The sequence below is a fragment of the Cherax quadricarinatus genome, chromosome 58, assembly GCF_038502225.1.
Source record: "Cherax quadricarinatus isolate ZL_2023a chromosome 58, ASM3850222v1, whole genome shotgun sequence".
In the NCBI taxonomy this organism is placed as follows: Eukaryota; Metazoa; Arthropoda; class Malacostraca; order Decapoda; family Parastacidae; genus Cherax; species Cherax quadricarinatus.
The window spans coordinates 2,091,019-2,103,663 of NC_091349.1; the positions used below are offsets into that span (position 1 = coordinate 2,091,019).

The 12,645-nt window shown below is 41.1% G+C and overlaps 1 protein-coding gene across 2 annotated transcripts in view; it reads right to left on the reverse strand.

Moving 5' to 3' along the window:
* l(3)mbt (lethal (3) malignant brain tumor) overlaps window positions 1-12,645 on the reverse strand; it is a 54,995-nt gene that overhangs the window by 25,117 nt on the left and 17,233 nt on the right. The window contains exon 4 of one of the 2 annotated variants that reach the window (XM_053790098.2): window positions 7,604-7,811. In XM_053790098.2, coding sequence (XP_053646073.1) covers window positions 7,604-7,811 — 208 coding nt within the window. Of the gene's footprint in view, window positions 1-3,000; window positions 3,153-7,603; window positions 7,812-12,645 lie in introns of those variants that run through there. The other variant, XM_053790099.2, reaches the window with a different exon arrangement.

Below are 12,645 nucleotides of genomic sequence, written 5' to 3' on the forward strand. Positions count from 1 at the left end.
CTATAGGAGGGTGGGGGCAGGAGGAAAGAGGAGTGATTGGTGGAATGATGAAGTAAAGGGTATGATAAAAGAGAAAAAGGTAGCTTATGAGAGGTTTTTACAAAGCAGAAGTGTTATAAGAAGAGCAGAGTATATGGAGAGTAAAAGAAAGCTGAAGAGAGTGGTGAGAGAGTGTAAAAGGCGAGCAGATGATAGAGTGGGAGAGGCACTGTCAAGAAATTTTGATGAAAATAAGAAAAAATTTTGGAGTGAGATAAACAAGTTAAGAAAGCCTAGGGAACAAATGGATTTGTCAGTTAAAAACAGAGTAGGGGAGTTAGTAGATGGGGAGATGGATGTATTGGGTAGATGGCAGGAATATTTTGAGGAACTATTAAATGTCAATGAAGGAAGGGAGGCGGTAATTTCATGCACTGGACAGGGAGGTATACCATCTTTTAGGAGTGAAGAAGAGCAGGATGTGAGTATGGGGGAGATGCGTGAGGCATTACGTAGAATGAAAGGGGGTAAAGCAGCTGGAACTGACGGGATCATGACAGAAATGTTAAAAGCAGGGGAGATATAGTGTTGAGTGGTTGGTATTTTTGTTTAATAAATGTATGAAAGAGGAGAAGGTGCCTAGGAATTGGCAGAGAGCATTGTATAATTCCTTTATATAAAGGGAAGGGGGACAAAAGAGACTGTAAAAATTATAGAGGAATAAGTTTACTGAGTATACCAGGAAAAGTGTATGGTAGGGTTATTACTGAAAGAATTAGAGGTAAGACAGAATGTAGGATTGTTGATGAGCAAAGAGGTTTTAGAGTGGGTAGGGGATGTGTAGATCAAGTGTTTCCATTGAAGCATATATGTGAGCAATATTTAGATAAAGGTAGGGAAGTTTTTATTGCATTTATGGATTTAGAAAAGGCATATTATAGAGTGGATAGGGGAGCAATGTGACAATGTTAAAAGTATATGGAATAGGTGGTAAGTTACTAAATGCTGTAAGAGTTTTTATGAGGATAGTGAGGCTCAGGTTAGGGTGTGTAGAAGAGAGGGAGACTATTTCCCGGTAAAAGTAGGTCTTAGACAGGGATGTGTAATGTCACCATGGTTGTTTAATATATTTATAGATAGGGTTGTAAAAGAAGTAAATGCTAGGGTGTTCGGGAGAGGGGTGGGATTAAATTATGGGGAATTAAATACAAAATGGGAAGTGACACAGTTACTTTTTGCTGATGATACTGTGCTTATGGGAGATTCTAAAGAAAAGTTGCAAAGGTTAGTGGATGAGTTTGAGAATGTGTAAAGGTAGAAAGTTGAAAGTGAACATAGAAAAGAGTAAGGTGATGAGGGTATCAAATGATTTAGATAAAGAAAAATTGGATATCAAATTGGGGAGGAGGAGTATGGAAGAAGTGAATGTTTTCAGATACTTGGGAGTTGACGTGTCGGCGGATGGATTTATGAAGGATGAGGTTAATCATAGAATTGATGAGGGAAAAAAGGTGAGTGGTGCGTTAAGGTATATGCGGAGTCAAAAAACGTTATCTATGGAGGCAAAGAAGGGAATGTATGAAAGTATAGTAGTACCAACACTCTTATATGGATGTGAAGCTTGGGTGGTAAATGCAGCAGCGAGGAGGCGGTTGGAGGCAGTGGAGATGTCCTGTCTAAGGGCAATGTGTGGTGTAAATATTATGCAGAAAATTCGGAGTGTGGAAATTAGGAGAAGGTGTGGAGTTAATAAAAGCATTAGTCAGAGGGCAGAAGAGGGGTTGTTGAGGTGGTTTGGTCATTTAGAGAGAATGGATCAAAGTAGAATGACATGGAAAGCATATAAATCTATAGGGGAAGGAAGGCAGGGTAGGGGTCGTCCTCGAAAGGGTTGGAGAGAGGGGGTAAAGGAGGTTTTGTGGGCGAGGGGCTTGGACTTCCAGCAAGCATGCGCGAGCGTGTTAGATAGGAGTGAATGGAGACGAATGGTACTTGGGACCTGACGATCTGTTGGAGTGTGAGCAGGGTAATATTTAGTGAAGGGATTCAGGGAAACCGGTTATTTTCATATAGTCGGACTTGAGTCCTGGAAATGGGAAGTACAATGCCTGCACTTTAAAGGAGGGGTTTGGGATATTGGCAGTTTGGAGGGATATGTTGTGTATCTTTATACGTGTATGCTTCTAAACTGTTGTATTCTGAGCACCTCTGCAAAAACAGTGATAATGTGTGAGTGTGGTGAAAGTGTTGAATGATGATGAAAGCATTTTTTTGGGGGGGATTTTCTTTCTTTTTTGGGTCACCCTGCCTCGGTGGGAGACGACCGACTTGTTGAAAAAAAAAAAAAAAAAATTATAGACATGACTTCTTTATCTCTACACAAGAATTTAAACTCCATATACATTTTGTAATCACTGTAGCATGTCCCTACCAAGCTGTCCTTAATTTTGTGATGTGTAAATCTGAACCACTAACACAATTACAGAACACTGTTAAGATGCAGCATTACAGAGTGTTGTTACAGATTATGTTAAAAATTTGAATCAAGCTCATAACTTCTTAATTTGATCATAGTACTCTAAGATAATTCCCATATGATAATTACACGTTGATATTCTTTGCAGAATATATGCTCTATGCTCAATTGAACAATAATTACACTTTGGTATTACTTTATAGAGAATATGCTCTATACTCTATTAAGAAATAATTATTCTTTGATACTGCTTTGTAGAGCATATGCTCTATTAGGCAGTAATTACATCTTGATACAGCTTTGTAGAGCATATGCTCTATTGAGCAATATCAAGGTATAACTATTTATTATAGTTACTTTTTGTGCAGCATTATTTTCTTTATTTTTATACAATCTATGTTTCAATTTATATCCAAAATCCTTAATGAATGCCATTATTCTATTATCTGTAATTATTGATACTTATACAAGATGCAGGTAATTACTGGTGAAAATAAAGATCTTGAATTTTATATATTCTAAATAATTGTTCAATTTAGTCTTACCTTAAATGCTGAGCCTACTATGGCTTCCATAACTGTGTTCAACTGATACATCTGTACAATATAACAATATAATTCACTAGTAAGATGTTCATTTATCTTATCCTTATCTTTTTATCAAACAAAGATTGCTGATTATATTACCATTACATCGACATAATACTAATTATACACGATTAGATATACAACAACAGGTATGTCTTGCATTTTGCAATGGAGGATCAAGCTTTCCTAACTCACTGAGCCAAATGATCCACATAGGATTAGCACTGTTGCAGAATGGAGGGCCATTTGAGTGATATGCCAGCATGATTCTAGTAAGACAGAGATTGAATGAATGATGGTGAATGTGTTTCCTTTTTGGATCACCCCACCTTGGAGGGAGACATCCGGTATGTTTAAATATAAAGTGTAATAATAATAATAAACTACCTAAGGTAGATATTATGAATAGGTTTTAATTAAACAGGGTGTAAAGTTAATAAAAGTATTAGTCAGAGGGCTGAAGAGGGGCTGTTGAGGTGGTTTGAACATTTAGAGAGAACTGATCAAAGTAGAATGACATGGAGAGCGTATAAATCTGTAGGCGAAGGAAGGTGGGGTAGGGGTCGTCCTCAAAAAAGTTGGAGGGAGGGGGTAAAGGAGGTTTTGTGGGCGAGGGGCTTGGACTTCCAGCAAGCATGCGTGAGCATGTTAGATAGGAGTGAATGGAGTCAAATGGTATTTGGGACTTGACGATCTGTTGGAGTGTGAGCAGGGTAATATTTAGTGAAGGGATTCAGGGAAACCGGTTATTTTTATATAGCTAGACTTGATTACTGGAAATGGGAAGTACAATGCCTGCACTTTAAAGGAGGGGTTTGGGATATTGGCAGTTTGGAAGGATATGTTATATATCTTTATATATGCTTCTAAACTGTTGTATTTGGGCTTCTCTGCAAAAACAGTGATTATGCATGAATGAGGTGAAAGTGTTGAATGATGATGAAAGTATTTTCTTTTTGGGGATTTTCTTTCTTTTTGGGTCACCCTGCCTCGGTGGGAGACGGCCGACTTGTTGAAAAAAAAAAATCAATCTCTAAGGAAAAAGATAATTTCTAGACAAGTAAAAAAAATCTGGCCTTAGAGTATAGCATAGCTTGCAAAAGTGGAGAATTTCATAGAACTAGTCCTAGGTAAACTGTGGGACTCCAAGCAGAAAGATCATAAAAAAATGAGTTGATTTAATATGCCGTTTCCTTGAAACGTGAAGTGCCTGTCACTTAATAAATTCATGTAGTAAGAAGAAAGCAGAAAGTCACACTGAAAAACTGTATATGAAATACAATTAATATGGCACAGTACATTGTATACAAGTAATTGTTAACTGTTTTGCAGTGCCTCGGAAGCAGTGAAGGAAATCATTGCAGGTTCTCAAATGTTCTATAAAATTAAGTGCTCATCTCCTGATTCGTACATATGTCGGGGGATTGTTTTCTAATTATTCCTCACTTTTACAGCTCATAATATTCATAGAATACAAATGTATTTAATCTTGGAACTCATCTATTACACCCATTTACAGATACTGCAATAGTAGATATATTAAAATTTATAGAAACAGGTCCAGACTAGAAATATAAACACATATGCAGTATAATGTGATCCTTTATTGACAACGTTTTGCCCACACAGTGGGCTTTTTCAAGTCACAAACAGGTCTACCTGGGGTGGAAGGGACGCGAGTATTTATAGTGAGGTTCAGAATGCTGAGGTCAGGTGGAGAATGCTGCATCTGATGATGTACCGAGTGGGGTTATAGAGTCTAGAATCTTGGGTAGCTTGGAAAGGAGATTGGATAAGTTTGTGAGCAGACCTTCTACAGTGTTCTTCCATTCCTGTGTTCTTATGTGGGATAGCGATGAAGAAGTTTCTTGGCAAGTGGTTCAGCTATGTTATAGAAGCCACTATTCTGGTTGAAGTTGTCGGATATAGAAATAAGTGATGATTCCAGGATTCTTCGGTATCGAGTGTTGTCTTCTGTGGCGATAAGTCTTGAGTTTCTGTAGTTTATCAAGTGGTTGTGTGAATTACAGTGTTGTACACAGGCATTTCTTGTATCGTCAGACCTGCTTGCGTATTTGTGTTCTGAAATACGTGTTTGGAGGTCCCTTGATGTTTCGCCCACGTATAATTTGTTGCAGTCATTACAAGGGATTATGTATACCCCTGCAGAGGGTGGAAGCTTGTCCTGTCTATCACTGGTAATGTCCTTGATGGTCGTGGTTGTGGAGGTAGATACTTGGAATGAGGTATTGGAAAAGATGTTCGAAACGTGTTTGGCAATGGAGTTGGTGGGGAGGACTATGTATCTCTTCTCGGCAGTGTCTTCTCTGGGTGTGTTGAAGATGTTTAATGCCCGTCGTCTGCAGTCTCTGATGAAGTGACGAGGATAGTGGAGTTTAGAAAATACTTGTTCAATTATAGTGCATTCTTCCTCAAGAAACTCATTGCTGCAGATTCTGAGTGCACACAGGAAGAAGCCTATAATTACACCACGTTTAGTTTTGGTGTCCTGGTGAGAGTAAAAGTGGAGAAGATCGTTTTGGTTGGTGGGTTTTCGATAGACTTTAAAACGAAGTTCGTGGTCAGCTTTGCAGAGAAGAACATCAAGGAAAGGAAGAGTGTTGTCGACTTCTTCTTCAAGTGTGAACTGGATTGAAGGCTCGACCTGGTTGAGTTTGTCTTGGAGGGCTTGAACGTTGAAGCATCTAGGAGTTATGAGGAGAATGTCGTCAACATAACGGAGCCAGGTGACAGACAAAGGAATAATGGTGGAGAAACGTTCGGCTTCTAGATGTTCCATGTATAGGTTCGCCAGGACCGCACTGAGTGGCGAACCCATGGGTAGTCCAAAAGTCTGCTGAAAGAGGTGATTTTCGAAAGAGAAACAAGTAAAGCCAACACATAGTTCAACAAGGTCGATGAAATCGCTGGCTGGAATAGGAAGATCAAGTGAATCGTCAATTTTCCTGGCAAGAGATTGATGGCTTGTGTAGTAGGTACTTTGGCGAATAGGGAAGTCACGTCAAGGCTGGAAAGTTTCTTGTTCCTGATGTTGATGTTGCGAATGCGATTGAGAAGATCACCCGAGTGTTCGAGATATGCTGGACTGACAGTGCCCAAGAGTTTAGAGAGGTGCTTTGTGAGAATTCCTGAGAGCTGGTGGGGAGCACTGCCTATTCCCGAGGATATGGGCCTCAGTGGGATACCAGGCTTGTGAGTTTTTGGCAGGCCATACATTCTGGCAGGTCTGGGGTTGCTGGGCATGGTGTGCAGAAGTTTCTTCCCGTGTTCTGAGCCCCTCAGAATGCGGCGAGTCTTTTGAAGAAAAGTTTTAGTAAGGTTGTCCACTTGGTTAGTTGTCAGAGATTTGTAGGTATCTGGGTCATTAAGTAGATTGAGCATTTTGTTCCTGTAATCGTCAGTGTTCATGATAACAACACCACCTCCTTTATCAGTGGTGGTGACCCTGATGGTCGTGTCTTCTGCTAAACCTTTGAGTGCATTGATGTAATGTCGAGGTATGACTGGGGAGCTGCATGTTGAGATGGCTGCTGAGATGATGCCTTGAAGATAACCTTTTTGGAAGTCGGAGTCATTGTGTCTGTAGTTTTTGGCGATGAAATTGAGGTCTTGTTTTGGTTTCGTAATTCCTGTTGCGAATTTGAGGCCTAAGCTGAGGGCTTCAGTTTCTGTGGTTGACAGTGGACGAGATGAAAGATTTTGAATAATTTCAGGCCTTCCTAAACTTTACCAATTACTATTATCGCAGAGTGTTTGTAGTTTCCTAGTAAGTCTGATCTTCTGTTGAACATTCGCTGTGGTAACTGCTGCGAATGATTTCGGCGGTGCGTCTGTTCACAAACTTATCCAATCTCCCTTCCAAGCTACCCAAGATTTTAGACTATGACCCCACTCGGTACATCATCAGATGCAGCATTCTCCACCTGACCTCAGCATTCTGAACCTCACTATAAATACTCACGTACCTTCCACCCCAGGCAGATCTGTTTGTGACTTGAAAAAGCCCACTGTGTGGGCGAAACGTTGTCAATAAAGGATCACATTATACTAAATGTGTGTTTATATTTCCATTGTGTCGGTATTTTATACCATTTATTTCCAGGTCCAGACTAATACAGTGGGACCCCGTATCTGCGGGGGATACATTCCAAGGACCTGCCATGGATACCGAAACTACAAATAGTTGCAACCCCTATAAGTATATACCTATTATAAAGTTAATTGATAAACTATGCAAAATAAATGGAGAATTATCACCTTTTCACTGATGGGAAGTACTTCATGGCTTCTCTTAGGCTTTGAAAAACTTCCACCATCACTACTTTTGCACTCTGAGGCCATTATTAAGTAAAATTAACAGTTATTTTCGGGCCACGACAAACTGCAGATAATTGAAACTGCGGATACCAGACCCGTGGATATGGGAAGAAAAGACTGACTGACAGAAAGATCAGTACATAAGTTTAAAAAAGGCATAGAAATGGAAAAATATAAAAAAAATCCAAGTGAAAATTTGTATAGACAAAAGAAACATTTTTACCTGAAGACACAACAACATTAGTGTGGGTCTTGCGCATAATTGATGTTGCACAACCTGGCTTAGAGGTGACAGTTGTGGATGGAGCTGCAATCACTGGCCTAGCACTGGTCATTGTGACGGATGTCATCCCAGCAGCAAGAGAAGATGGCACGCTCACAGATGTAGCCATGACTGGACGGGTTGTTACCATTGTAACTACTGCAGTACCCTGTTCAAACAATTTCAAAGATATTTACCCAATCTGTTTCCATCAGATATTATTCCTACCAAACAAATCCATTTTTCACCAAAGATGATAAGGATGAGGTTTTCCATTGTTGAAGCAATAACAATGAATCCTTCCCTGCCAGATGTCACACTTCCATTTATGTGATTTATTTACTGGCAGTTAACTTTTTTGTTTTAACACATTGATCATCTCCCACCAAGGCAGGGTGACCCAAAACAGAAAATTCTCTTTCACCATCATTCATTCTATCACCATCCAGCCAGAGAAGTGCCAACATTATAGTTCAAATTCCCCTCCTTCAGTGCTGGCACTGTACTTCCCACCTCCAGATCTCAAGACTGGCTAACAGGTTTACCTGAATCCCTTCATAAATGTTACCTTGCTCACATGTCAATAGAGTGGCAAGTCATAAAAACTGCTTGTCTTTACTCTCTCCTATCTAAAACACTCACGCAAGTCTGTTGAATGACCAAGCCTCTTTCACACAAAACCTCCTCTACCCCCTCCTGCCAACCTTTAGTAGGATGATCCTCACTCCTCCTTTCCTTCATTTCAAATTCATGCACCCACCTAGTCATCCCATTTTGCTCCATCATTTCTGAACCACCTCTCTAGCCCTGTGAATAATGCTTTTGGTAGCTCTGCACCTTCTGGTTAACTATACAAAAATACAATTTAATTAAATTTAAATAGGTTTACCTAATTTACCCAACCTATAACAAGTTAATCTTGATCTCAGTGTAGATCGTTCAGAAATGAACGATCTACAGAAACGAACGCTGTGACCTAGACAACAATTTAACTTACCCTAACCAAACCTAAATCAACTAAATTGAGAAATTTGCTGAATAAGAAGATATAGGAAAAATTCTATGTTATGAATCCACTGGTGAATCTCTCCCCAACAGTGGTAAATCAAATATTTATACATAGCCGGAATTCTGTTTCTTAAGATGGTAGGTTGAATAAAATACACTTTCTATTAACTTTCAGTCATCCATTAAATTGCATTATTCTTAAGCTTTAGACTTGGTCTGAGAGTGAACCATAGGGAGTAATGAATCCCTACCCAATTAACACATACTATAATACTGTACTTCTCTCTCTGCTTCATAAAATGGAAATGTAAGAAAATGTGAATAAATATTAATATGAATAAATGTAATGCTAAATAACAGATGCTCATAATTAGCATTAATATACATTAGTATGTAAGTTCATGCACTGGGTTTCAATAATAATTTTTGTTAATGAAAGTTACTTCCAAGTCCCAATGATGGAACATGGCATCATTATTCATGGTTAAAAAGACAAATAACTGTATGATATATATGATTATGATTATGTATGAGTGAGGTGAAAGTGTTGAATAATGATGAAAGTATTTTCTTTTTGGGGATTTTCTTTCTTTTTGGGTAACCCTGCCTCAGTGGGACACGGCCAGTTTGTTGAAAAAAAAAATATATTATATACGTATGTATGTATGTATGTATGTATGTATGTATGTATGTATGTATGTATGTATGTATGTATGTATGTACTCACCTATTTGTGGTTGCAGGGGTCGAGTCACAGCTCCTGGCCCCGCCTCTTCGCTGATTGCTACTAGGTCCTCTCTCTCCCTGCCCCATGAGCTCTATCATACCTCGCCTTAAAACTATGTATGGTTCCTGCCTCCACCACATCACTTTCTAGGCTATTCCATGGCCTGACTACTCTATGACTGAAGAAATACTTCCTAACATCCCTTTGATTCATCTGAGTCTTCAACTTCCAATTGTGACCTCTTGTGTCTGTGTCCCATCTCTGGAACATCCCGTCTTTGTCCACCTCGTCTATTCCGCGCAGTATTTTATATGTCGTTATCATGTCTCCCCTGACCCTCCTGGCCTCCAGTGTCGTCAGGCCGATTTCCCTCAACCTTTCTTCATAGGACAATCCCCGTAGCTCTGGGACTAGTCTTGTTGCAAACCTTTGCACTTTCTCTAATTTCTTGACGTGCTTGACTAGGTGTGGATTCCAAACTGGTGCTGCATACTCCAGTATGGGCCTGACGTAGATGGTGTACAGAGTCTTAAACGAATCCTTACTGAGGTATCGGAACGCTATCCGTAGGTTTGCCAGGCGCCCGTATGCTGCAGCAGTTATCTGATTGATGTGCGCCTCAGGAGATATGCTCGGTGTTATACTCACCCCCAGATCTTTTTCCTTTAGTGAGGTTTGCAGTCTTTGGCCATCTAAACTATATTGTGTCTGCGGTCTTCTTTGCCCTTCCCCAATCTTCATGACTTTGCATTTGGCAGGGTTAAATTCTAGGAGCCAGTTGCTGGACCAGGCTTGTAGCCTGTCCAGATCTCTTTGTAGTCCTGCCTGATCCTCGTCCGATTCGATTCTTCTCATTAACTTCACATCGTCTGCAAACAAGGACACTTCTGAGTCTATCCCTTCCGTTATGTCGTTCACGTATACCAAGAACAGCACAGGTCCTAGGACTGACCCCTGTGGAACCCCGCTTGTCACAGGCGCCCACTCTGACACCTCGTCGCGTACCATGACTCGTTGTTTCCTCCCTGTCAGATATTCTCTGATCCATTGCAGTGCCTTTCCTGTTATGTGTGCCTGGTCCTCTAGCTTTTGCAGTAACCTCTTGTGAGGAACTGTGTCGAAAGCCTTCTTGCAGTCCAAAAATACGCAGTCGATCCACCCCTCTCTCTCTTGTCTTACTTCTGTCACCTTGTCATAAAACTCTAGTAGGTTTGTGACACAGGATTTTCCTTCCCTGAAACCGTGCTGGTTGTCAATTATACACTTGTTTCTTTCCAGGTGCCCCACCACTCTCCTCCTGATGATCTTCTCCATGACCTTGCATACTATACACGTTAGAGATACAGGTCTGTAGTTTAGTGCCTCATGTCTGTCTCCCTTTTTAAAAATTGGGACTACATTTGCCATTTTCCATACCTCAGGGAGTTGCCCAGTTTCAAATGATGTGTTGAAGATCTTTGTTAATGGCTCACACAATATCTCTGCTCCCTCTTTAAGGACCCATGGAGAGATGTTGTCTGGTCCCACCGCCTTTGAGGTGTCAAGTTCGCATAGCAGCTTCTTCACCTCCTCCTTGGTTATATGTACCTCATCCAGCACTTGCTGGTGTGCCCCCCTGTTCTGATTTCTTGGAGTCCTACTGGTTTCCACTGTAAATACCTCTTTAAATCTTGTGTTGAGCTCCTGACATACCTCTCGGTCGTTTCTTGTGAATTCCCCATCACCCTTCCTCAGTCTGATTACCTGGTCCTTGACTGTTGTTTTCCTCCTGATGTGGCTGTACAACAGCTTCGGGTCAGTCTTTACTTTTGATGCTATGTCATTTTCATATTGTCTCTGAGCCTCCCTTCTTATCTGTGCATATTCGTTTCTGGCTCTTCGGCTGATTTCTTTATTTTCCTGAGTTCTCTGTCTTCTGTACCTTTTCCATTCTCTATTACACCTAGTTTTTGCCTCCCTACACCTTTGGGTGAACCAAGGACTCGTTCTGTTCTTCCCATTATTTCTGTTTCCCTTGGGAACAAACCTCTCCTCTGCCTCCTTGCATTTTGTTGCTACATAGTCCATCATTTCTTGTACTGGTTTTCCTGTCAGTTCCCTCTCCCACTGAATGTCTTGAAGGAAGTTCCTCATGCCTGAGTAGTTCCCCCTTTTGTAGTTTGGTTTTTCCCAGCCTATTCCTGCTACTCTCTCCACTTGGAGCTCAACTATGTAGTCGAAGCACAGAACCACATGATCACTAGCTCCCAGGGGCCTTTCATACATGATACCCTCGATGTCCGAACTACTCATGGTGAATACAAGGTCCAACCTTGCTGGTTCATCCTCTCCTCTCTCTCTGGTAGTGTCTCTAACATGTTGATGCATGAGGTTCTCCAGTACCACATCCATCATCTTGGCTCTCCATGTTTCGGGACCCCCATGGGGCTCCAGGTTTTCCCAGTCAATCTCCTTGTGATTGAAATCACCCATAACTAGTAACTTTGCTCCCCCCATGTGTGCTCTCCTGGCCACCTCGGCTAGTGTGTTGATCATTGCTCTGTTGCTCTCATCGTATTCTTCTCTTGGCCTCCTGCAGTTCTGTGGTGGGTTGTACATTACTGCAATTATCACCTTATGTCCCTCAGACTGGATTGTTCCTACTAAGTAGTCCCTTTCGCCCATGCCATCCATTCCTTCCATTTTCTCAAAACCCCACTGGTTTTTAATGAGCAGTGCAACTCCTCCTCCCCCTCTCCTCCCTCTGTCTTTCCTGAAGATTTGATATCCGGATGGAAAGATTGAATCTGTTATTATTCTGGTGAGTTTTGTTTCTGTGAGTGCTATTATGTCTGGGGATGTCTCTTTGATTCTTTCGTGCCACTCCTCATACTTGTTTGTTATTCCATCTGCATTTGTATACCACACCTTCAACTTCTTTTCTAAGACTGTAGTCTGGGAAGTATATTGGGGTTGGGGAAGTGGGAGACCTGGTAAGGAACTATGGGTTGTTGCTGTGGGGGTGAAGTTTGTAATGTAGTGGGTGGGGGCATTGGATGTGGCATGGGTGTTTTGATTTAGAGTGTTTGGTTGCACTGGGGTTGACCTGGTTGGGAGGCTTCTATAGAAAGTTGTGAGGGAGGCTGTATTAGATCTTCTTCCTGGGTCTGGGATCTCCTGTCTGTCTTCTCCATCCCCTCTCTTTCCTCCTTTCGCCTTTGTACCATCTCTCTCAGTTTCTTCCTTTCTTCTTGTGTTCTGTCGCGGTCGAGATACACCCTCCTGTATG